Source organism: Gymnoscopelus braueri (assembly GCF_963280865.1).
Source record: "Gymnoscopelus braueri genome assembly, chromosome: 3".
Taxonomy (NCBI): Eukaryota; Metazoa; Chordata; class Actinopteri; order Myctophiformes; family Myctophidae; genus Gymnoscopelus; species Gymnoscopelus braueri.
This window is the reverse complement of record NC_137612.1, coordinates 44,302,402-44,329,382: the sequence shown is the minus strand read 5'-3', so window position 1 is coordinate 44,329,382 and position 26,981 is coordinate 44,302,402. Positions and strand designations below refer to the sequence as shown.

Sequence of the window (26,981 nt, the reverse complement as noted above, 5' to 3'; positions counted from 1 at the left end):
TGCATCAAGTGAGGCTTGAACTGGCAACCTTGGTGTTGTGAGGCATTCGTTTAAGGGAGAAGGCATTGGACCAACAGACAGAAACTGTGAAAAAAGAGATCAAACAGATGATACAGTTTCACGCAAATAGCTGGAAAATCCTGGGTTTAAGTGTTTTTCACACTGCTCCAAATTGCGGACAATCTAAGGGCGGAGCTTACTGGTCAACGTGATAGATGTGTTCCTCATGAGTCAAGGCACATGTGTAAGCAGGTTTAATGGCTGTCGGCCAAACGAGGCATGACTTTTGCCTGTTTAAAGTTTGCATTTTCAAAAAATCGCTATAGCGCCCACCTTTGACCAATTGGAGTAAGATTGGTTTCAGTGATATTTGGAATGACCCTCAACATTACCGCAAAGTTTCAAAGAAATGTGAGTCTGCATGTATGTGTTAGGGGCAGATGAATAATTGTCATAAAACTGCAATATTCATTGGCTCATTAAAGCTTCATTTTTTCACTTATGGAAAATCTTTTGCACATGTTTGTCGGCATAGGTCCAAAGTTCATGTGTAAAACGTTTCGTGCAGATTACTCAAAAATCCCAGGAGGAGATAGGTTTTAACTGTTTTTCATATAATTCAAAATGGTGGGAGATCTAAAGGTCAGAGGTCAAAAGTCAGAGTGTGAAAGTTGTTGATCATGAGTAGACGCATATGTATATTGAAGTTTCATGGCTGTAGGTCAAACAGGGCATGAGTTGTACATGTTCAAAGTTGGCATTTTGCTATAGCGCCACCTTTTGACGAAAGATTGTGAGAATTATTTCTTGATAGTTTTTCATGACCATCTACCATATGGCCAAGTTTCGTAAAAAGCGTATGCACGGTTCAGCCAGAACTGCGAAAAGTGGCAGAAGAAAAAAGAGGGGAACATTAAGACAGGTCCAGAGCTGAGCTCTGGCCCCGTAATAATGTGCAATTGTCACACTATATCTAAAAATCTTTTTTAACCATAAAACAACCATTTCTGTTGTGAGAATTGAATTGAAAAGTGTCCTGACAATGTCTATTTATAGTAATAATACAGGTACGCATGCACACACACGCACGCACGCACGCACGCACGCACGCACGCACGCACACACACACACACACACACACACACACACACACACACACACACACACACACACACACACACACACACACACACACACACCATTTAAAAATAATACCTGGTTTTCAATCTGGCTTCAGCAAATCTCATTCTACGGATACCTGTCTGCTCTATTTAACTAACACAATAGGAAAGGAGTAGATACGTGCATGATTGTGTTAAGATGTTGGATGTTCAAAATGGGTTCGACTCCGTAAATCTTGATATCCTTTAGAGCAAACATGTGGATGTGAGTTAGAAAAAGCATTGATTTTGTAGAGTGCAGAACTCCACAAATCAGCATCTGGATGTTGGACAATAATGTCATCTTGCATAACATACTCTTTGGGTCTAATGCAAAACTAAAGAAGTCCCCTGGGTTGAGAGGGGTGGTAGGTGACTTTGAAATTACAGCCAAGGAAGAAGTCACTAACTTAGGCTGCATATTAGACAACAAACAATCTAGAGTTAGTATGGCACTAAAAGTTATCTCAATGGTCAATTAAAAAGTAAAGATTCTAACCAGAATATTTACTTTTATAGATACTGGGAGATTCACTCACTAATTGTCGCCAGTTGGTCAATGTCATTGTGATTACGCCTGCACATCCTGGAACACTAGCATCCCAAATATCCTTAAAAATAACTTACACACCTCACAAAAGGAATGAATTAGGTTGATCCTTAAACTGCACCCCAGAAAACATCTTGTCCCTGCTCATTTTATTAGCCTCTGGTGGATCAATCAATTAAATCTCCATAGTGTATTGGAGACACGTTACTGTCACAACAAGACAGACAGACAGACAGACAGACAGACAGACAGACAGACAGAAAGGCCCCTCTTTCTATTGAGAGGGGCCAGACCTAATCTGCCAAGGGCTTTTTATTTGCAATGGCAGATTTGTCTGGAACCAGGCTATCAGTGTTGCCTACTCATTTCCAGGTGGAAGTTGTCACTAAAAGTTGCTAAATTATGTTTGTGCATGATGACATCATTACATAATGCCATGTATCTGTGTCATTACGTAGAATACACGTTACTCGTTTGTTTATTATCACATATTGTTGTTTGTAAAAGACATAAACACAACATAATGTTACTTTTATGAACGGATATTTGAATTATTTTTTATCCCTCATACTATATACTGAGTAGGCTATAATGTGCTTTTTTGAGTATCTGTATTTTACTTGAGTATTTGTTTTTTGCACTACACTACATTTTGTAGACAAGTATTGTACTTAGTTTGGACTCCATTACACTTACAAGCAAGTACTCCTCTTTAACACAAGTACAAATTTGTCTGAGCAATTTTCGCTTGTAGTTGAGTAGCCTAATATTTGTTGAGGAGTGATCGTGTTATAGTGGTGGCCATAGCTGAATGGTTAGAGAGCCCGCCTGAAAAGCTGAAGGTCCTAAGTTCAATTCCTGGCCTCAGCAATGTGTTGAAGTGTGCCTGAGTAAGAAATGTAACCCCTCACCGAACGCTGTACTAATGGCTGCTCACTGCTCCTAGTAGTTATAGGATGGGTAGATGCAGAGGCAAACATACAGTGACAAAAAACACAATTTCTTCGTGTCGGTGAGATGCAAGGAGCCAGTCGTCTCAGTGAAGGGCCATCTCGTGGTACCAGTGGCACCTGGTTAGCCTGGTAAACCCTCCCTCCGGAAATCTCATTTCCATTTGAAAATACAAATGAGATTTCTGGAGGGAGGGTTTACCAGGCTAGCACCTGGTAGACCATGTCCGATACCTTCCCCAGAACAGTACATGGTCCAGTCTGCTCCTTATGCATAAAGGTAAAGTAAGTAGTGTTTTGTACAGTAGTGTTTTGTACAGAAACAAACCTAATAGTGTTTTGTACAGTAGTGTTTTGTACAGAAACAAACCTATTCTCCAAACTCCAGTTCCTTAGTAAATAGTAAATACAGGATACAGGTCAGGAAATTAATGTCATCCAATCAAGAGAGATAACTCATACAGGATATAAGATAAACAGAAGAAATTTATATTGGGAACAAAAACCCAGACATAAGTAGAGCTAGAACACTACAAAATTGAAACTGATACACAGGTTCTCTCTCCCGATTGGATGAAATTGGTGAGCCACCTGAAAATGTATTTTCTGTTTATTATAGAACTGGAGAGATGGGGGCACCCCTGTTACTGAACAAACAACCTATAGCAATGATGATTACAATCAGTAGAATACAGAGCTTTAACGTTTTAGCAATTTGCCTTTTTGTTTTAACCAAAAGATATGACTTACAGCACCTTTTAGAAGAACAAAGACACATTATAGTACTATTACTACCAGCTCTGGTTTTCATTCAGTGGAACATGATTTGTTATAAACAGATAGGAAGGCAACGCAAAGCTAGTTTATTTGTATCCCACATTTGACTCCCAAAGTGCTTTGCATGAGACATAAAAGGCATTTGAAAGTAATAAAGTGTAGAAGGAATTAAATAGAATAGATAGATACATTAATGAATCAAGGAGGGAAAGGAAAATGGCTTATATCAGCAATAACTTTGCGTTAGCCATGCTATTCGTTTTTATACCAGGAGGTGGCAATAAAGTCAAAGTAATTGATGAGCCCTATTAAAAGAAAGGTACACTACAGTGTAGAAATATGTTACAAGTAGCTAAGTCCTGCATTTAAATTTTAACTCAAGTAAAGTAGCCTACAGAAAGTAGAATTACTCATTAATATAGAGTAATGTAGCCTATATTGTATTATAATTGTATTATCACTTTGTAGTTGGTACAGGAGCAAAAGCATTTAGCCTATTCGTTGGTTATAGTTTTAATAATCCTAATATGCAAAGTAAATAAATTAAGACATGTCAGATAGGCCTAAATACAGAGGACTAAACATTACCGTATGTAATTTCCCCCTGGAATAGCCCATTATAAGTGGAGTATAAGTTTAAAGGACGAGAACGTTGAACACTCAATTAAAGACAAGTACAAGAGAACCTCAATGTACAGATAGCCATGGTTCACTATCATGACGGTCGTTAGCCCCATTACGAACCTCTCAGTCCGCTATACAGCTCCGGACCTGTAGCGGAGTGAGAGGTTCGTGCTATACTGAACTGCAGAAATACTCTGTTAAAAGTAAAAGTCCGTATTCAAAATTGACTTGAGTAAAGGACAAAGTACAAATTAAGTATTGGCATTAAAATGTACTTAAAGTCCCAAAAGTACAAAGTATCCATTAGGCAGAATGTCTCATTTCACGGGTTTCAAATCTTTTGAAAATAGCAGATCTACAAGCTCACAATGCCTCAGGCATTGTTGAGTATCTAGATTGGCTATTTTCAAAAGGCCAAAATGTATATAGGGCTGAAGTGGTTAATGTATGTTTTGTAATAATAATCAAAATCTACAAAGTAACTAAAGTTTGCAAATAATTATAGTGGAGTAAAAAGTACAATATTTGCCTTAGCCCCGTTTGGAACCTCACTCTCTGTTTTCCGAATCGGGAGCAGTAGGCTACTGTTGCCACCTGCCGTCCGGGTTGAATGGGAAACATGGCACAGGCTGACTAAATAAGCGATTTAAACGTTTTTTTCAACCCCGTCCTAAAAACTTTACTTTCCGACAGTAAATATCTTAAACATCTGGAGTGTCTAGGACTACCTTTACTTTTTGGATACGAATCATACGATGTTGCGAAAAAGGTGATTTTCACTACGTATGGACGGACTCTACCTCTACCGGGGACCGGTACAGCGGGACCTCATCTCGGAGCTATCGTGGAGCGTGAGGTTCCAAACGGGGCAATATTTTCCTCTGGGAATGTACATCCCAGAGGCAAATATTGCCCCGTTTGGAACCTCACGCTCATGTAGTGGAGTAGAAGTAAAAGTACTGAAAAATTGGAAATACTCAAGTAAAGTAAAAAATACATCAACATTGTACTTAAGTACAGTACTTGAGTAAATGTAATTAGTTACTTAACAACACCACTGAAACACACCGAGTTTTGAATATTTAATACTAAAGTTTAAGCCCAATTTATACTCCAGTAGTCAGTACGCCGCCTGCCAAAAATAACCATAGTTATAAAATAACGTTCTCATCAGGAGTAGCTGTCTAGTGTTAGTGCCTGTGGGTCCTTTACATTATTTACTTCACTGAACCCTGACTGAACCACTGAACTCCCATATAACATGCTATTTCAGTTTACGATTATTCATTTCATATTTATTTATAACAATTTTATCTCATGAAAACGTATACAACAATATAGCCTATGTTTTACCCTGGCATAAAAATAGACGCCCCTGTACACACACACATTTTGCAGGTTGCAGATTCAGTCTGGAGCGGATACGGAAACGGCCCGCACGCGCCTGCATGTGTTCGTGTTAATTACCGGATACAGTAGGCGGGCTTTATACCGGATATGAGTACTTAACACCTAAATAGAAAACGGGTGCTTGGGAAAGCCCGGTGACGCAAGATCACGTTGGTTCCTCTCATAGGTTTTGCAATTTGCGCAGCCAGCAGCGCGCAGCTAAAATAGCAGAACTACAAGCTCACAGTGCGTCACTTCCACAACGAGTGGTGAGCTTGTACATCTGCTATTTTCGGCGCGTGACACCCGGCGCGCAACTATAAAAACATCCGCAAGAAGCTAAAGACGTATTGAAAGACGCTTGGCGCTTCTCCACCGGGTCGGTTACATAGGGACAAGACCCAAAGCCTTCCAGACGTTTCTGTCGCTTCACCCACTTTACACTTAGGTAACAACACGTTAGGCCCGGGTTAACGGGGGGATTGGACCGGGTTACAACGCGTTTTTACCCGGGTTTGGTCCGTTAATAACGCTGATAATGCCTCCCATCGAGAAGGACTCGGGGAGGAATGAACTCAAACTCCGCATCCAGGAGCTCATAGACACCAACCAGGTGATGGTGTTCAGTAAAAGCTACTGTCCGTATTGCGTGAAGGTACGTACATTGTTTGTTTTGTATTATTATAAGTAGTTTTATACTGTTAATGTATTTTTTTAATCATTATTTCTCCCGCGAAACGGGCCGTGTCTATTTTCTGGTGCTCCCTCCCTTCCTTCCGCAGTGTTACCTGTGGAATGGTGTCCATTTGCCGTCTAGTGCTCGTATCCGGTCTAGCGGCCGCCCTGTGTCCTGTTGATTTCCACGATACGAATACATGCGCTTTGAATGGCTGTTTCCGTATCCGCTCTAGACCCGGATGTGCAAACTGCACGGTGTATTGATCCTTGACCCCAGTCTAACGGCAACAATACGCGGGGCTGAAGCCTACGTTTACTCAGAGGAGATGAGATGACTGTCTCTCGCTTGGCGAAAACAAAGTTGTCCTCTTGTAGATCAGCACTTTCTTGCGAGCGACACCACTATACGATGGAAGTGAAAGCCTAATAATAATACGTGTGTGTGTGTGTGTGTGTGTGTGTGTGTGTGTGTGTGTGTGTGTGTGTGTGTGTGTGTGTGTGTGTGTGTGTGTGTGTGTGTGTGTGTGTGTGTGTGTGTGTGTGTGTGTGTGTGTGTGTGTGTGCCTACTTAATCATCGTAACAAAATTAGCAAAAATGTCAGATTGCGATGCGTTTTGAGATTGTCGATCTGCACGTCGATTCAGTAAAGAGCATCCTTTTTGCAAGTGCCACACAGTCTGCGGGACCTTTTTCTTTGATATCATAGATTCCTTTTAGCTCCATAAAGAACCTCTCACTCCGCTATACAGCTCCGAGATGAGGTTCTATGTCGTTACCTTCCAGAATCGGGTGAACGTCCGCCAAGGCTCCGCTGTTTACCCTTTTGTATACGTCGTATCCCAAAACTAATGGTAGATTCCAAGCCGCACGGATGTTTAAAGTTTGGTTCGGCGCATAACATTTTAGGAACGGAGCGAAACTACCCGTTTAAATTGCTTATTTAGTCAGCCTGTGGCCATGTTTCCCATTCAACCCGGAAAACCCCCCTACGTCCGCTGCCAGTACTGCTCCCGGTTTGGCTACAATGGGAAACATGGCCACAGGCTGACTAAATAAGCAATTTAAACGGGGAGTTTCGCTCCGTTCCTAAAATTTTATGCGCCGAACCAAACTTTAAACATCCGTGCGGCTTGGAATCTACCATTAGTTTTGGGATACGACGTATACAAAAGGGTAAACAGCGGAGCCTTGGCGGACGTTCACCCGATTCTGGAAGGTAACGACATAGAACCTCATCTCGGAGCTGTATAGCGGAGTGAGAGGTTCTTTATGGAGCTAGATTCCTTTGTGAACATTTGAACCTCCCTGGTTGTCCTTCTTTCAAAATAATTTGAATGCTGGAAAGTAAAAGTTTTGGACATACAGGTCTCCACCTGACAGCAACGCTATAATGTAATGTCAGTTTGTGTGTGAATATAATTAGAGCGGCCCTCACACCCTTGATCCGACCCGACCCTCAATCCGACTGATATGCCCATATATGGAAATCTCTGTATCTGTCAGTCCTGGTCACCGTTATGCCCATATATGGGCATGCTGATATGCCCATATATGGAGATCTCTGTATCTCTCAGTCCTTGTTCTTTTTATGATATGTGCAGATCCCTGATGTCATCAGTATATGCCCATATAGAGACATGCCCCCTTTAGTGCCCATATATGAATCTTGCTGAATTGTTTGCACCGATGCCATGATGACACATTGAGGTTAGACAACGCACTCCATATCTGGGCGTAGCTGCATTGGGAACTCCTTATATGGTTATGGCTGAGTCATGGTGACATGAGAGTGACTTCAGAGGGCCAGCCAGTACTCAATTAAGTTTTCTGTGTGATGCTCAAAAACATGTTACAGTCAGTCTGTATTTCAGTAGTATTAGTATACAAGTGTGTCTCAATTTTAAAATGTATGCAGTGTAACACAATGATAAGCTCTATGATAAAAGGATGTTTTGAAACCCCATATTCAGAAGTAGGTTGATGTCATCAAGCATATCGGAGTAGGACTGCCAATCTAGAATCTTATCATGAACTGTAAAAGTCCAGGTAGAGATTATGTTTGGATGAACATGATGTAATTAATTTGAATCAAATGGTCTCTGTTGGGTGCAGAGTAGACAGTGCAATGCCCAGAAAGGAAAGGGTTAAGAAAAACCAGAGCTCTTATGGACCAGGCCTATATGCTCATGTCACATCTGTGGTATCATAGAGGATGATGATGAATGTTTAATGAACTGCATAAAAAAAAAGCTTTCCTCGCAAGTCATGGAAACGAGAAAGAAATCACTCAATTTACTTCTGGGTCCAGATATGATGGAAGAGATCCTAGTCTGAAGGCCTGTCACCTTCATAAAGCAGTGGTTCTCAAACCTTTCAGCTCAAGGCCCAAAAAGATACATTTGGTGTGTCACCGGGACCCAAACTTAAAAAAATAATAATCATACATTATGCATGTTAATGTTTAGTGTAAAGGAGTCAATGACCCCCAATGTTGTATGCATTAAAGGGATACTTCACTCTCGGGCCGGGGACACATTTAAAAAAAATATTAAAAATAAATGGAAAATTCATGGCCCCCTCACGACACGCAGTGTCCTACTAATGTGTGAGGGGCCCATGAATTTTCCATAACTTTTTTCATTTATTTTTAATATTTTTTTTAAATGTGTCCCCGGCCCGAGAGTGAAGTATCCCTTTAAGCCACAGACCCCCATACATCTGAGAGTGTATGGGTCCCTTTTGTGCCATTTGTACGCTCTCAGAGTTACAGACTCCTAAGGGTCCATTTGGTTTCTGACTATCAATCAAAAATGGGGACCCCTTGGAACCCCCTCAAGGACCCCTTGAATACTGATCTAAACCATCATGCCTCACATCAAGCAGAGCAAATACTTTCTTCATTTTCTCCTCAATTATGCCAAGTCATTCACAGTCGACTTACTCTTTGACACATGGGTGAGATAAGCTGATCTTAATCCAATAGAAATGCTGCGAGGGCCTTAAAGCACGCAGTACACACAAGAAAGCCCCAAGACGTAAAATAACCTATTTTTTCTTTTCTTTTCCAATTCTCGGAGTGATCGACTTGTAGATACCAAATTAATTAGCCCAACTACTGCAGATGTGCTCGCCAGTTATATTGTATTAAAATGCTCTACCATACAGATGTACTAGTTATTTATATTGTATTATCATACTCTACCACTGTGGGGTCAGAGGAGGCCCCCAGAGGTCCTTGAAGAGGTTACATCTGCTATTGTCCATCTTGAAAATTGTGAAACAATTAACAATCTTTTATGGGGGTCCCTGGCACAAAATATTTTCAGTTGGGGTCTGTGGCCAAATACATATTAACTTGGGGGGGCTTTGACATGAAAAAGTTTGAGAACCTCTGGACTGTGGCTTTAATTCCAATTCCCCTTGCTTATCATCAGGCGCTCCGTTCCACTTGATAATATGGAACCAGATGTTTCAAATTCAACTGGAGTATGTTTGTTCATATTTGTTTGATGTATTGTTGTGAAGAACCGAATACACTGTGTTTTCACTTCCAGGTGAAGGATCTGTTCAAAGAGCTGAACGTCAAGTGTAATGTGGTGGAGTTGGATCATATTGGTAAGAAAGTTTGAAAAGCTTTTGATCAGCAATGGTGGTTACTTAGTACACACAAAAGTGTGTGTGTGTGTGTGTGTGTGTGTGTGTGTGTGTGTGAAATGCACCTTCCATAAACAGATCAAAGGGGCTGCTTCTAATTTAAAAGTCTCATAATGACAATTATATAATGATGAAAAAGAAGAAGGAAGTCAACACACTGTTCTCAAGCAATATTTGCCTGATGAAGACCTAGAAGGTTGAAACGTTGCAAAAATAAAAAGTGAGTTTCTTGGAGCTTGAGAACAGTGTGCGGACTTCCTCCTTCTTTTTCTTGATTCTTCCTTGATGTCCAGCACCTGGCCTAAATACAGGCGTGGGATGTGCACACAACCTTCTCTTTGAAATGATATAATGATGACATGGAGAGTTGAGCTTGTAAAAAAACTAAACAAGCCCAACCAACTATTGGGTTATAGTATCACTTAGAGATCCACCGATTTATCGGCCGTATAGTGTATCGGCCGACGCTCGCCTTGTTGACTGCCATCGGTGTACCAGCAAATAAGATGATATTCACAGATGCCAGTGGCCAATCTGTTCATCCATAAATCAAAATTATTTAATTTGTGCTCATTAAAATATATTGTGATGGTCTTAACGACTATGTATATGATCTGAGTTGTATTTGTTTTCCTCGCTTACAAGGGGAAACCTTTCATAATCAGTGCATCGCTACTAGTAATGTATTCACACGTCACTGTACATTGATGCGTCATCATGTGCTGTAAATGTACAGACTGTAAGACAGTGATTTGAATTCCTCACATAGCCTGGATGTTAATGTTTTACTCCACAACACAACGTCTCCCTTAACAAAAATATGCTGAGTCACCCACCGTCTATATACGACACTGCAAAACATGTTGAGTCACCCACCATATATGATATAGTTGTTTTTTTCTTTAGCATTAGTCCTCTGTTACTCAGATACTTTTTTTAACTTGTGTTGAGAGTAGTTATTGTCAAACTGAATGTCCAAGACGAGTTACTAGAGCCCGACCGTTGACAGATCTTTGGGATATTTTTTTTTTTTTAAAGTGCAACAGTGAAGCCAACCTCATGGAGGTCCCTCCGGCCAAGTACCGTACCTGGGGGCACAGGGCTTTCTCTATTGCTGCCCCCATGCCTCTGGAACGCACTCCCCAACCATATTAAAGATGCCCCCTCCCTCACTTCCTTTAAAACGACTCAAAACCCATCTCTTCAGGTTAGCCTTTACCAGTTGAGGTCTAGTTAGGATGTCTCTCCAACCCATTAGTCTTTATTGTTTTAGTTCAAGTTGGTTCCTTCCTTTCCTTATGTAAAGCGACAACGTTTTTCTCATACATCTTTAAGTTTCTATTTGAGAACATTTAAATGAATAAACACAAAGAACATTTTGAAGAATAAAAAAAAAAACCCTGCATGAACTGAAGCACTGAAGGCTCATTAAAATTCTTTGAATAGAATGGCAAATAAAGCTCCCAACACGTTGTGGGCTTATAGATTGTCTATTTTGGAAAGTTTTGCCAGACTGCAAAGTTAAGCAAAAGTAGGCAAACATCGATACAACCTAACAGCGCGTCATGATGCTTGTAAATCAGTTAGTTTTGCCATTGCCGTGTTGTACAATGAAATGCATAGATTTCAAATGTTTCTTTTTTTTTTTATTATAAAAAGTAATATGTTATAAAATATTATATATTTAAAACCAATATTTCAAATGGTTTAATGGTGCTGTCGTTTGTGTCCAGAGGATGGACCCAACTACCAGGAGCTGTTGTCGGAGATGACGGGTCAGAAAACGGTACCTAGCGTTTTCATCAACAAAACACATGTTGGTGGATGTGACAACACAATGAAGGTAGGCAAAGGGTTTCGTTCTACTCTAAGGTTCATTGCGAAGAGGATTTATTTTATTCACACCGATATCAGAGTTTTCTTCTGTGGTTTTGTTGAAGAATCTTCAACATTGTTGTTTTATTTAAACATTTTATGTTTTTTCCGAAAATTAATGCCCATCTACGTTGTACAACAGTGTCGTGCAAAAATAGCAAATCTTCACGTTCACAACGTGTTGACATCACGACACTTTGAACTTGTACATCGGGTATTTTTGAAAACTTGAAAGTTTAACTGAAAGTGGTTAAATCTGTCTGTTGGTTTTATAAATACTGACGTAATGGAAAGTATTAACAAGAGCTTGTGACTAAATAATGGATACATTGGATCCATTGGAACACAGGTTCTCTTTTTTTTTTCCCCCCATTTCCTGAAAAGTAAATTATTTGGACATGCAAGGTTGTCCACCCGACAGCGACGTGTCTCCTTCACCTGCTCAGGGATCATTTTCTCTCTTTGGTTCCCGTTTTCATTCATTATTAAGCCCAATCCACACCAACGCAACTAGTTGCAACTTGCAACCAGTTTGACCCCCACCTGAATTGACCCGTTGCAGGTTGGCGCAGTTTTGCAAGTGGATGCACGTTGCAACTAGTTGTGTTGCAAATCATTGGTGTAGGTAATATTACCCAAATCAAGTGGCTTATATCCACATATCAGGAAAAAACATAATGTTGGGGGACACTTTTCCCTCAGGTTGAGAATCACTTTCCTAATGAGAGTTGTCCAACCTGTGCACATTTCTATGACCGGCACATAAAGACGGTGTTGTAACAGCCGCAATCTCTCAAGACAGATTCTGCTGCTAACGGCAGAATTCGTCAGCACCACTGCCCTAAACATGTAGTGTTGTTGTACTGGAAGTAGGCATAAACAGAGGCAAAAACAGGGAAAACGCATATTTCTTTCTTTTTGTTTTTTTACAGAATGGGTTCCCAGCTTGTAATGTCTTTAACCTGTGCACGTTTCTCTGACAGGCACATAAAGACGGTGTTCTGCAACAGCTGCTGAATGGAGACGCAAACGAGGCGTACGACTATGACCTCATTGTCATTGGCGGTGGCTCTGGAGGCCTGGCCTGCTCAAAGGTGAGCCCTGATAACAAACCTAACCTGTTTGACCTTAACTAGTCTAGTAGTGTCTGTGTTATGGTTTAATGGAGAGCAGCAATTTGCTTGCTGAGCCCTAGGGTTGTCACGATCATGAGATGTTAGTTGATGGATAATGGGCCTACAAATAATTGCAGTTAATGGTTTAATTGTGATTTTAGCTTTGAACTTTGGAACATATAAGTACAATTACATTTCTGGTTCTTTTACCAGAAATCTTTAAAGAAATATTGCACAGGCTGAATCACTTGCAAAGAAATGATTGACAATGACCAGTACCAATAAAATGACTGACAATGGCCAGTACCAATAACAGGCTTTGTATATTAAAATGTTATACTTGCAAAACTGTGACGTGTTGTCAGCTTGTAGAACTGCTTTTTCCACTTATTATTTTTTCATTTTTGAAAAAAAAAAATTTTTCAGCAAATTAATTCATACAGATGAATAAACAATTATGCAAAAATAATTGCGATATATATTTGTGACAGACCTACAAGTAGTGTGAGATCATCTGTATTATGGTTTAATGGGGAGCAACAACCTGCTTGTTGCTGATTCCTTGTTTCTTAACATTGATTGTCTTTGCAACAGGAAGCTGCTGGTCTGGGGAAGAAAGTTATGGTATTGGACTATGTGGTGCCCACACCCAGAGGAACAACCTGGGGTAAAAACTACAACCACAACAAAAAGTCCCGTATTGTACAGCAGGGATTCTCAACTGTTTTAATTTCAAAGACCCCCAGTTTGATATACATTAGAGATGATGCGATTTGTTATCTCTTGCACCCCAATCTACACTGTCAAACACTCTTGAGTGTCCAAATGGACCCTAACGAGGCAAGGACCTCTGGCCGTCCTGATGTTGAGAACCAGTGTTGTACAGTACACCACAGTAATGAAGCATGTCACCATATTTGTCTGTAACCAAATCTAAAGGTTAAGGGGCTGTGTCTACAGGACACGTCTTTTGAGCTGCTAGTACCTTTCTGCCATGCAATTCTATCTTTAAGACACGCTGGTGCGCTCCTCTTCCCAGTGCAGAGCGTGCCTTTTCAGTGCTCTCCGAGTCCAGAAAATATTTCACCTTTTGGAGAGCACTGCTGATCAATGTCACGTTTGATCCTCCTGGCTGTGTGTTACAACCTGATCATTTACCACCTGACTGAATCATTACCACGTTACCAGCATAAGTCCATGTTTACTGTTATTATTCTCTGCGTTAAAGAACGCAGATGATGCGACGTTTGAACGTTGCAGGTGTAAATAAATACTCTACTTGGGTAGAGGTGGCTCTGGACATGATATTCAAAGTGTTCCACTTAAAAAGCGTTCTATGGACACGTCCCCTACTTTATTCTCCATTGCTCAATGATGACACTTACTGACAAGAACTGATCACTTGAAGATCAGTTCTCGTTGTTGGCAAGTGACCCAGTTGTAGTACAGAGTATAAACTAGTTTTTCTGTTTATTTCGGATGGTGCTGCTTTTTGTGTGTTATCAGGTTTGGGAGGAACATGTGTGAACGTGGGCTGCATCCCCAAGAAACTGATGCACCAGGCTGGTGTGCTCGGCACGTCCTTGCAAGATGCACGCAAGTTCGGCTGGGAGATTGAAGAGCCAGGTGAGGGCTTTGATGACAGTGATGAACTTTGTAATGTCAAGGACCCCCCTGTGTGTGTGTGTGTGTGTGTGTGTGTGTGTCAGTATAGGCCTTTTTTGATTAAATGCCGTTTAGCTGCAAGAATAATGTTCTTGTCCAGTCATGATTTGTGCTGACTTAATTTTCTTTGTTTAGTGAAACACAACTGGGAGACGATGACCTCAGCTATCAGTAACTACATCGGTTCACTCAACTGGGGCTACAGGGTGGCACTGAGGGACAAAAGCGTCAACTATGTTAATTCATACGCAGAGTTCATCGAGCCACACAAAATCAAGGTTGGTACTTTCTGGCTGGCCGCTATGACCAAAATGACTTGTCATTGTGGATGTATACTTCTGCCATGCCAGGTGCTGTTTATGTCCGCCTCTGTCTAGGCTCATAGTACATGTAGTGAAGACTTTGAAGGAATTGAGTTGTAGGTGTTATGTGAGGTCACAGTGACCTTGACCTTTTGACCACCTACTTCTAACCCCAGTGTACTTGTGTGCCAACTGAAATGACCTCAAGGCATTCCTTGTACAAACTATATAATATATGAGTTATATTCAACTTCAGCCAGTATCTCAATGATCTTCTGTGTTCTCTTGTAGGCTGTAAATAAGCGAGGTAAGGAGGCATTTCACACGGCAGCCAAATTTGTCCTGGCCACTGGAGAGAGACCTCGCTATCTGGGTATCCCTGGCGACAAGGAGTTCTGCATCACCAGGTCGGAACACAACACGACACCATGCGTCATTGATCTGAAAAACATTTAAATCCCAATAGTGGCTGCAGCCATGTTCAATATTCATGAGGGTGCAGTCTTTTTTGTTTTTATCTGAGGGAAAGGCTGCCATCTATAACATTTCTGCCTGCTTGTAGAATCTTTGGTCAGCGCTGTAGAATATATTTAATTATGCTCATCTCCAATCCCTAAATTGCTTTTCCCCCTTAAGGGAGCACTTCATTATTTTCAACCTTATCTTCATATAATTGGTCCTCACTAATTCTCATTATAAGATGGCACCATTTCTGTCTGCTTGCTCTGTCTCAGAGGAGGGCTGTGGACAGTTCAGACATCATTGTTTGTTGGGTTCCAAGCTATTGGAATCTACAGCCTTTCTCTTCCTGGAAAGTTAGGACATTAGAGCTCATTAAACTTAAATCAATAAGTGTTTTTTTCTTTTTTAATGACCACTGATCATGAAATCCGATGATGTCATTAGAGTTACGTTTCTGAACTGTCCACAGCCCACCTCTGAGATCTAGGGCAAGTAGACATAAATTATACAACATAATGTTTGTTTACTTAAACAAAATAAGTAAAATAAAAAAAGTTCTAATTAATCTCTTTTTTGTCTGCATTATAGCCAAAAAGTGTATTTATTGACAATTAGATTTATAGATGATGATCACAGAATTTGTGTCACAAGATGAGTTATGTTGACATTGTTTCTCCACGTCATTGACCCTGATCTCTGTCGCCCACCAGTGATGACTTGTTCTCGTTGCCCTACTGTCCCGGGAAGACGCTGGTCATCGGGGCGTCCTACGTGGCCCTGGAGTGTGGTGGCTTCCTGGCCGGCATTGGCCTGGACGTGACGGTCATGGTGAGGTCTATTCTGCTGAGAGGGTTTGACCAGGATATGGCGGACCGCGCGGGTCAACACATGGAGGAGCACGGCGTCAAGTTCCTTCGCAAATACGTTCCCGTAAAGGTGCGTTGAAGTTAAAGATGTGCTGTTGTCAGTATGTTAAGCTTTATTTATAGACTATTGTACAATGCTGTGTATATAGGCTTGACACAACTTGATTAATGAACTTATTTTAATAGGTTTGTAACGCAATGTGTTTGGTGTGGTCAAGTTTGCCAACTCTGTTGCAGTAGAGAAAGCCGGATTAGATTTGCTGTAGGGTCATTGTGAATATTAGTTATAATTAATTTGCCAATAAATGAAATCAAGGCTCTTTGTGACTAGATTGTTATAATCTCAGAGGCCAGGTCATGCCTGGAGAACCAATGGCCTTGCACACACAAACAGGAAGGAGAGGTGACATGGTGCGGTTCAGTGAATTATATGATGTTGCAAAGACCTCACCTACTAGAACCTTAGGGTTCTAGTGGAAAGCTTACGGTTTAGTGGCCACCATATCACGTGTTACACAGGGTCGATGCAGAGGTTTGGAAAAGTATGAAATATCTCTTGTGGCCACCATATGACTTAACTGAACGCCACCCCCTCTTCATAATAATTTACAGTATGTCAAAAACAAACATTGGTTCTGATCTGAAGATCACTGTATCGATTTAGCAGGGTTTGTACAAAGTCTGGAAATTTGGGGAAATGTTTTGATTTTAAATGTTGCGCTTTCAAGGTTGGGAATATGAATTCTGAATGTTACCGTAAGTAAGGTGCTTGATTTTTGTCCACTTAGAACGCCTAGTGTTGTAAGCAAATAATTGCTATTATACATTTTATACATAAAAAAAGGAAATGTTAATAGGTTTTGTGCGTGTTAACAGATAGAGCAGTTGGAAGCAGGAACGCCAGGCAGGCTGAAGGTAACGGCCCGTTCCACAGAAGGTGATGAAGTCATCGAGGGAGAGTATAACACTGTATGTATAAATTACTATACTATACCTTAATGTACTTACTGAATGTATACAACTGTATGAAATACTATAACATACTGTATACATACAACACTATAAAATACTATACTGTATTTGACACTGTTTGTATAAAATGCTATACCATACGCTGAGCTAATTTCTAAACATTAAAGCAGTAATTTCCTTGTTTCTCAGGTGTTGATAGCTGTAGGGCGAGATGCCTGCACAGACAAGATTGGCTTAGACAAGGCAGGGGTCAAAGTCAATGCCAAGTAAGTTAAATATGTTGTGTCATACTTCCTTCTCTCACAATAACTGTATTGTCTTGTGAAACGTCATATTGTCTGTACTTGTGTGCTGGTAAACTCAAACGTCATTGGCTGCACTCGTGTGCTGGTTGAACTTGTTAAACTTCATATTTGGTGGTCCAAGTTCTGTACAGCCCAATTAAAAAGTTCACATCTAGCCCGGTACAGTCCAAATGCCCAGATGTGAACGTGATGGTGGATCACGTGGGCATCAAGGGTGCGTACTGTTGTGTCGCAAAATGACAATTACAGATTCAATTAGGTGATAATTGAGTCGTTTAAATTTCAACATTCTTCCCAAGTTAACACAGCGGGATGTTCTTTCCAAGGACGCAAGTCCATTCTTTGCATTCTTGATATTGACAAACGACTCTTGTTGTTCTTCCTCCTCTCTTCTTCCTCCTTGTCATTCTTCTGTACTTACTCCTTGTTGTTCTTCTTTCTCTGCTTCCTCCTTTTGTCATCATTTCTTCTCTACCTTGTTGTTGTTTTGTCATTATTTCCTCTACCTCGTTGTTCTTCTCTACTTCCTTGTCATTCTTCCTTCTCTGGTTCCTCCTTTTACTTCCTTTTCTACTTCCTTGTACTTCCTTCTCTACTTCCTTGTTGTTTCTTCTATCTCCTCATTGTTCTTCTTTCTCTTCCTTGGCTGCATCCCAGTCTCTAAATTCAATCTTTGTTTCTCTGACTTGCATCCTTTCCTTGGGCATTGTAGGAAACAAGGCGAGGAGGAAGGAAACTATTAAATGTTGTTTACATATGGCATGTCAGGTCCTCTGAAGCATCGTGTTAAGGAACGTCCATTTCTGATGAACAGGACAAGGCTGAACCCAATTCCTCACCTTCATGACTTTGTTTGACACACCTGCTCATTGATAGCAGTGAAAGAACAGTCTTTAGTTATGCCACAGTTTAATTAGACCACTACAGTTTCACATCAACATCCCCCACAACAGACGCACACATACACATAACATTACAAGGTGTAGGGGCGGAGTTGTGGTGTCATGCTGTTCAGCTTGGAAAGTCTTCCTGTTTCCTCACTCATAGCTCCTCAGTGATGCCACCTAATCAGTTTCAATTTTATTTGTTTACACAGTGGGTGTGTAAACAAGGGTGATGATTCACCCCAAGGGTGATGTTGTCGTTATTTTGACTCTGAGGATGACACAAGTCGAAACGTCAGTCTTCCCTGCAAAACAATAAAATGTGATGACGCAGTTGAGTGCTCCAGTATTTCATTTGGATAGTCTCTAATGAAGTGCCCAGGTATTTTTCTTCTTATTCAAGTTGTCCCTGTTGAGCACTGAGCCCTTCTACCTTTTAACTGGCTGAAGCGTGTTGGACTTCTCTTTGTGACTCACCCCCAGAGTCCTGCAACGGGCCGGGTACCCGCGGATACCCGACGGGTACCCGCGTTTGACGGATGAAAACGGGTGAAAATGTTACTTTTATAAGATCACGGGTACGGGGACGGGCGGTACTGAACTAATCGCGGGCGGGTATCATTTTATTGTGAAAATCAGAGAGCACTGTTTCCGCCCAAACAACGTAACTTGTATAACTTAACAGCACAACCGCATGGAGCATGCTGGACAGTTATCTTAACTCACAAAAACACATTGAACATCCTGTTAAACCTTCAAATTAAAAGTATCTGATGACATAAACAACGACACATGTTTGCTGCGTAGATGCGCGTTCGCGCGTGGCTTAAGCTCGCTCCTCCGTCTTCACTTGCTTTCTGTACAAACCTGACCACTGAATGTAGCACTGTTGTTGAAGGCTGCTATCTTTTTCAACACACTTTTCAATAGGATTTACATTTTACACGGGTAAACGGGCGGACAACGGGTCGTTTATTTGACGGGCGGGGCGGGTCTGGTTCGTATTTTGAAATTATCACGGGTGACGGGTCGGTCTACGGATCTGAGTATTGACGGGCGGGGCGGGCGCGGGTTCTCAAAATTGGACCCGTGCAGGACTCTGCTCACCCCAAGGGGACTCTGTACACTTCACAACATAAAATACACAATATCAAGAAAATGCACACTAAGCAAGCACTAATCCACACTCCTAGCTCCTTGGGGCAGGAATAAGAGACTCGACATCTGTCAAACTGGTGGACCGAGTTTTAGTTGTGGCTCAAGTAAGGATGGGGGAGCTGGTAAACTTCAGACAAGAGACGTGGGGTGCAGCCCTGTCATTCCGTCTTCTCTACTGTACCTCCTCCCTCTAGAGGTCACATGATTCAGTGAGTCATGTGTCCATCAGTAGGTTGTGTGTGTGTGTACCTTTAAGACTGTGTTCATAGTCATGGTGATTCAGCAGTATCTACAGCTCATGGCTCAATGCGTGTGTGTGTGTGTGTGTGTGTCTCTTTGTTTTACAACATGTAAGATGAGTAAAGCCCTTTAGGTTATTAGACACCGTCTGTTATCTAACTCTGAATGACATTGCATGTTTTATAACAAGCCACTTCATTGTTTTATTAGACAATAATAGATTGAAAGTTCATCATGAAAAGCGGTATTGAACCGCAACTCTGTGTGTGTGAACTACTCGTCCCTGGAACAAAATATTTTGAGATGGGGTCCGCGGCCAAATGCATATCATTTTGGGTGGTCCTTGACATGAAAAAGGCAGCCATGTGAAGTGCATTTTCAGTGCATGTTTATTTTAATAAAACCTCAATAGATTGTGTTCCAGCTTGAATCAATGGAACTAACACAGTACTGTACTTGCAATACCCTCACAGCCCACCAGTGGTCCCCGGCCCACAGGTTGAGAATCACTGAGTTTGTATAGGATTAAGTGAGCAGAGTTAAAAAGGCTCATGGAGTCATATGTGCTGTACTGGATTTACATGAGGCTGTTTGGGGTCACCAGGGGGTTATTCCTTTACAATATTGAATTTGCTAACCACCTAAACCCTATAAGTCCCTCAGGGCTCTATACTACTGTATTTTCTGTTCTTACATTAAATATCTTTGCTGAGTTCACAACGGGACGTGTTATGAGCAAAGTTTTCCCCAGAATGCAGATGCTGGGGTGTTTAAAGGTGTATCGCTCATTTGAATGACCTGTCAATAGTTGTGTGTTGCAGATTATGTCTTTGCTCAGATAATGAATTGTTTATTTAACTTAATTGGAGTCATTTGAGATTTTAGCGTTGGCTAATCAAAAATAGCAGATATACAAGCTCACAGCGCGTCACATTGTGCCATGCTGTGAACTTGCCCATCTGCTATTTTTGAACATTTTTGGAAAAAAAGTGAGAACTACTGATCTAGAAGGCATTTGTAGAATCGGCCTCAGGTCTTAAGTGGTAAATCAAAATAACCTGCCACTGACACCCTCTTTCCAGGAATGGAAAAGTCCCCGTCAACGACGAGGAGCAGACCAACGTGCCTCACATCTACGCCATTGGTGACATCCTGGAGGGCAAGTGGGAGCTGACGCCTGTGGCCATCCAAGCTGGCAAGCTGCTGGCACGACGTCTGTATGCCGGCTCAAACATGAAGGTACACAACGCCACGCTAAACCATCTTCTTGACATTATAGGTTGTTGTTCCTTTCCCCTGGAATATTAGTATTGTGCTGTGGTGGAAAAAGTACTAAATTTTTTTACTTATGTAAAAGTATCAATACTGCAATGTAGAAATGTTACAAGTAAAAGTCCGGAATTCTAAATTTACTTGAGTAAAGGTACAAAAGTATTTGTATCAAAATGTACTTAAAGTAGAAAGTACTCTTTATGCAGACGGCCCATTTCACAGGTTTTCGAATGTATAAAATGTCTAAAAATCAAGTACGTTAGTACACTACTGGTATTGTGATATGAATTGTAATACATTTGGACACATTAGATTACTTGTTTTGGTTTGGTTAGTTTTTTGGTTAGTTTTTGTCACCAGAGTTGTTTTATTAAAAAATGGACGTTGAGTGCCAGAGATCTCACCGTTTGTAACGCTACGCTGTTAACAGCTGTAAACTCCACGACGAGCACCCGCTTGTAAACAATATATGCGTGCATGATGGTGGATGGTCCTGGCTAACGCCTGGAACAATAACATCTCTCACGCGAGTCACCATGGCGGAGTGATCGCGGATCGAAAATCACTTGTTTTCTCCACTGTAAAAAGTTGAGGAAATATGGAGGTTTTTTTGCAAGGAGATGGAATGGGAGCGGACGGGAGCCAGGTTTTTTTGGCACGGTGATCCATCTGTCCCTTCCTTCTCAGAGTCACCGTGGGTGATTCCAGAGCTGCGCTAGCCCCCCCCTTGTGGGAAAAAACAAAAAGATTGACTTCACGGTAAATCCCGGTTTTGGCACCTGAGCGCTAAAAATTTTAAACCGGAGAATCCCGGTTTTGGCACCCAATGTGTTCTACAGTTTCGAGATATTAAGATATTATGTTTTTAGTTTTTCAGTTTAATTTGTTTCATAAGTAGCTTCAATTTTAGGACTTGACTAGATTTTGTTTGGTTTTATTTAGTTTAGTCTTGGGTATTAGGGCTGTCACGATTACGAAATTTTACTTGACAATTCATTGTCATACAAATAATTGCGTGGCTTTTACGGGGCAGATATGACAAACTACACAAAGAATACACAAAGAACTAAAATGATTGATGCCAATATATTATGGTCAAAATACACCATATTTAATATATATTTATTTTACAAAATAGTGGAAACCTCTACAAGGTCACAATGTGTTGCATTGTGTTGCGGATAGCGGAGTGTGGCAATACCTATGTGAAATACCTTTCCCTTAACACAGTTGCAGCTTAAGTGCCATTTGGAAATCACTGCGGTTGGTCTTGCAATCATATTTTTGCAATGTGTTGTGCAGCGCTACTGCTTCACATTGTAAAACCCTCTTCCTGTTTTGCACACAGGCTTGAGTCTTGACTTGACTAATACTGTGCATCTTTGTTTGAAATCTGATATACGGCAGTTATTATTTTTCACCTGAGGATTCTATAAAGAAATAATCAGTCTAAAAGGAGCCAGCATGTCTGGTCTTCAACCAGCCAAAATGTTGTCAAACAAAACATGTCAATGGCACTGAATGAGTTAATTAGTGAGAAGCAGATCAGAAAGCCCCGTCGCGGGACAGACGTCCCATGAAACTTAACATGCGGACGCAGTCGTGCTCATCTCATGCACACGCCCACCCGTGCTGGAGTTAATAGTTTTACTTTACTGGAGTATTTCCAATTTTCAATACTTTTACTATATTTTGATGCCAATACTTTGACGCGTCTTGGAGTGAGAGACTAAAGTTATCTCCCAGACTGGAACTTAGGCATTACAGCTTTAACCCTGGTGTCTTGTCTTCCATCCTGCAGTGTGACTATGTCAACGTCCCCACTACAGTGTTCACACCGATGGAGTACGGCTCCTGTGGCCTTTCAGAGGAGAAGGCCGTCGAGCTGTATGGCCAGGAGAACATTGAGGTGAGATGCACTCGTACACAACACACCCACATTTTTCAGCACAGGTTCACATTCAAACAAAAAAAATGCTGGTTGTGCTTGTTAACTGTAGTTTACCACCCTCCCCCCCCCCCCCCCCCCCAGCCAAGGGAATTCCCTCTGGCAGGAGCGTTCTCATGCGAATCCCCGGTAGGACATAAGGACCTTTTAGACTAAAATGTTTTTTTTTCTTTGTTTGTACAGGTGTACCACAGTCTGTTCTGGCCCCTGGAGTTCACTGTTCCCAACAGAGACAACAACACATGCTACTCCAAGATACTCTGCAATAAGCTGGACAATGTAAGATGCTCTTATTCACTGCTTCTCAAACCTTTTCATGTCAAGGACCCCCAAATTAATATGCATTTGGCCGCAGAGCCCCATCTGAAAATACTTTGCGCCAGGGACCCCCATACAAGATTTGTGTTGTTAAAAATAATGTTGTATATAGGTTTGAAGGGGTTAAGCTGATTTTGATGCTTATATCGACACATTTTGCTGGGGACCCCCTGGAACCCATTCAAGGACCCCTGGGGACCCCATTTTCAGAATTGCGTTTTGTATTTATCTGATCCGGCTTTGTTATGAGTCCCCCGTTTCAAACATGCCACTCAATGCCGGAGTGATAATATTATATATAACATATTATCATATTATGATAATATGTTGTTGGCATGTCTTAACTGTAATTAACACAGCACACACTGTCGATGTGCATATAGTTGACCCTTCGTCTTGACTGTCATCGCATCTGTTATTAGGAGCGAGTTATCGGGTTCCACTACTTGGGTCCAAACGCTGGGGAAGTAACGCAGGGTTTTGGTACGGCCATGAAATGTGGTGCGACCAAAGATCAACTGGACAACACCATCGGTATCCACCCCACCTGTGCTGAGGTAAGAATAGAATGCATACCATCAAATATTGTAGTTTACCCGCTATAGGAGTGTCTTGTGTGTCTGCCGCTAATCTCGCAAATCACTTGACTGATCAGCACCACATTTGTTGAGCACACTTCCAGTAGGCCAAATGTTTCACATTTTGTTATGTCTCACATCCATGGCCTGCCATCCCTCCATATTTGGGCAAGAATGATGTCATCAAAATGACATCAGAGCTCCACAGGGAAACTATGCCATCATTAGATCCAGTATTTTTTTTTAAATCTTGTGTGATAACCTCTACTAAAATGAACATCTATTACCATGGTGCAGCCAAAGTTACGGTAACTTATTTCAAAACTTCACATGGCTGGTAAACCCCAAATACAATGTGCAGTAAAATGACAATTTGAAGTGAAACCAGTTTGTGCAGTGGAGAAAAACAAGACGGACAGTACAACTGTGTGACCTGCCTGTCCAATACTTGGCTATTGATATGAAGTTACCGTGTGTGCAGTTTGTGAGTGAATGTCCTGTTCTCTGCAGATCTTCACCACCATGGAGGTCACCAAGAGCTCCGGTGGAGACATCAAACAGTCCGGCTGCTGAGGTTAAACCCTGCTCGTTTAGCCAAGGCTGTCCTCGCCTTTTTAAAATTCATATACATCTCTCCCTCCTAGAACGCTCTTAGTTCTCCCAACTGCTCCCTCGCTCACATTGACACACATCAGGCGTTTCTCAGGAAAAAAAACCTAATGGCATGAAACCAACTCATTTGGCATCAGGTCAATCCTTGATGTCCAATGAGCCATAGCGCCCTGCGAGAGGGCACTGTTGAGCTAGGAGGGGACCCGGAGACCATGATGTGTCTCCGGTTGATGTGAGGACAGCCTGCTAAACAAGCGGGGTTACTCTGCTAAGCCTTCTGGGTAATCTCCAGCGTGTCTTTCTCCTGGGGAGCAGCGTGTTTTGTCACATGCTGCTTTTTATGACGTCCCCGCCTTGAAACCCCGATACCGGGATGGGCGAGGATCGATGTCCCCTTGCGGAAGCACCGGAGTTTGTCCTTTTTAAATCCCTTCGTCCAACTCTCTCTCCAACTCTCATGACTTCTCACCATCGCGCTGCACGCTCCCATTCAGCAGCTTCCACATCAGGCTCTGTGTGTTTTTATGTTCCAGTTCATTTTCCCATAGCTTTGTTTTATCGCCTCGGCAGCAGGTTTGAACCGGAAATGCATTCAATACCTTCACGTGTTTCCAGTTCAAATCTGCTGCTGAGCCAATCAAATTTAAGCTATGGGAAAATGACCTGGAACAGGAAAATGTGTATGTCACATTATGGAAACCTGGGACTACAGAGTCTATGAAGACTGCTAGAATGTACAGTATGTATGATGTAAAAAATTGGCACTTAACCAGGGTTTGACTGGATGTACACGACTCTGTTCCACATAGAACACAAACATGAGGCTTTATACTTTGGTGTCAACGTCTCTTCTGTCTAGCCTTCAAACATTCCAAATGTTTTATTTCTCTTCATAAAATGTCTGAGTTTTGTACCAAGACATTGTCAAGGTTTCTGCAGGGTGATGTCATTATTAATGTCAACATCTTGTCATATTTTAGTGTCATGATCTTGTCAGTTATGTGCAAAATTGCATTTGGATTTTTTGGCCTTTGACACTTTCTTACGCACAACAACATCCACCCAAAAGAACGGCACTACTTTCACCACTAGCATCCAAATTTCAAACCTCTGGCTGGCGTGTGGTGCTTGAGAATATAATTATATCCAACCAGAGCTAAACTGAAAATATTTACAGAGCTAAACTGAAAATATTTACAAAATAATGTACTTGATGTTCCTTGTCTAAGAAAATTTGTTTTCATACGTTTCCAGTCTAGATTGAAATGACTACTTATTTGATCTTGTTGTTTGCCTCTTTGCTTGTATGTAAGATATGTATCAATCCTCATAGAGGCCAGTATTTTATTCTACTGACCCTGGTCAAATGTATAAACGACTGCTTCACTGGTTATCTTTGTTTGGAGATGGATTTCTCTTTTGAAGACTTAATTAAAATATGTATTCACCTGGGTGAATTGGTCTCCCTTCATCCTTAACCGTTTTCTTTTTTAAAGCTTTTTTTTTTAAGCCTCGCTCTTTCGGGGAAAACTAAAGCTTATAATTTATGCTTTGGTGAAAAAGTGTTGTAACATGGCACCCTACAAAAATGCCATTGCTAAAAAGCCTGCAACTATCGATTATCTTCGTAGCAATTATTCTATCGATTACTTATTCGATTAGTCAAATTATGTTTTTTTTATATTAACGAATCGATGCAAAACAAAATCACACAAATGGCAAATCTACAAGCTCACACTGAACTTGTAGATCAACTAATTTGTATTTATTAAAATTGATAAAAAATTACAATTGAATTTACAGTTTAGACATTTATCAGACGCTCTTACAATGTGTAAGATGAGAAAGAACATATCAGAAAAAACATATCGTGTGTGCACTTAAACTCTATATCTCTGCTGTCGGTAAGAAACCAGCTAACTCCAAAATATATATATATATATATATATATATTATTATTTTTTGGGTCAGATGCTTGCATGTGTCATTATCACCACTTTACCCAGCTCAGGTTTTGTCCATCATTGATTAGAACAACTGAATAGATCTCCAAGCTCACAATGCATCACAACACGTGAATTAATGCCCGGCTGCTTCATGACACTGCTTCTATAGGTCTACAATAATAAGCAGGACTTAAAGATATTACAATACCTTCTGCAAAGAGGGGTTCACAGAGTTGCAGTTTCAGAACTAGCAAGATAAATGCTGTATGAACTCATTTATTGTCACATTGCTCTCCTCAGAAGACACTACATAGATTTTAGAAATAGAATTGTTTTCATAACAGTGTCAGTGCTAAGTTCGATAAAGGGGTACACTGCATAGTTACTTTAACAGACTACTGGGGAAAAAAACCTGCCTCGTTAAACTTAGCAAAACTACCCTTCCTCAGTGTCAACACAAATCAATAAGAACCCTACATTGCCTGGCTGTGGGTGTGTCTAGTGTCTCATGGCGTAAAACAACCTGCTTCTGAAATTCCTCAGAGCAGAACAAAATGCTCAGTTTTGTTGTTTACTTAAAAGTCATCATAGGTTATAGGCCTAAACATGAACCCCAGCGTCCCTATTATGGGGCGCCTATCTATATCTCTCCTCAATCTCTCTCTCTACACAAGCCCTGG

The 26,981-nt window shown here is 41.1% G+C and overlaps 2 protein-coding genes across 2 annotated transcripts in view; one reads left to right on the top strand and one right to left on the bottom strand.

Moving 5' to 3' along the window:
* The window catches only part of LOC308079209 (epoxide hydrolase 1-like), a 526,014-nt gene that overhangs the window by 455,310 nt on the left and 43,723 nt on the right, over positions 1-26,981 (bottom strand). The gene's annotated exons all lie outside the window — the stretch shown is intronic.
* LOC308079105 (thioredoxin reductase 1, cytoplasmic-like) lies at positions 5,805-25,826 on the top strand. Its single transcript, XM_080420459.1, has 16 exons — positions 5,805-6,105; positions 9,684-9,744; positions 11,517-11,626; positions 12,642-12,752; positions 13,368-13,440; positions 14,280-14,399; positions 14,574-14,716; positions 15,032-15,147; positions 15,913-16,138; positions 16,945-17,037; positions 17,230-17,306; positions 20,710-20,866; positions 22,701-22,808; positions 23,031-23,126; positions 23,588-23,722; positions 24,254-25,826. Exons 1-16 carry the CDS (start codon positions 5,989-5,991, stop codon positions 24,314-24,316), a joined length of 1,806 nt encoding a protein of 601 aa, XP_080276585.1. The 5' UTR covers positions 5,805-5,988; the 3' UTR covers positions 24,317-25,826.

Bases quoted from the DNA above. Each gene is read 5' to 3' on its own strand.
- LOC308079105 (XM_080420459.1), top strand. From the start codon at position 5,989: ATGCCTCCCATCGAGAAGGACTCGGGGAGGAATGAACTCAAACTCCGC. The intron at 13,441-14,279 runs GTAAAAACTACA...GTGTGTTATCAG, and splicing joins ACCCAGAGGAACAACCTGGG to GTTTGGGAGGAACATGTGTG. The intron at 14,717-15,031 runs GTTGGTACTTTC...GTTCTCTTGTAG, and splicing joins TCGAGCCACACAAAATCAAG to GCTGTAAATAAGCGAGGTAA.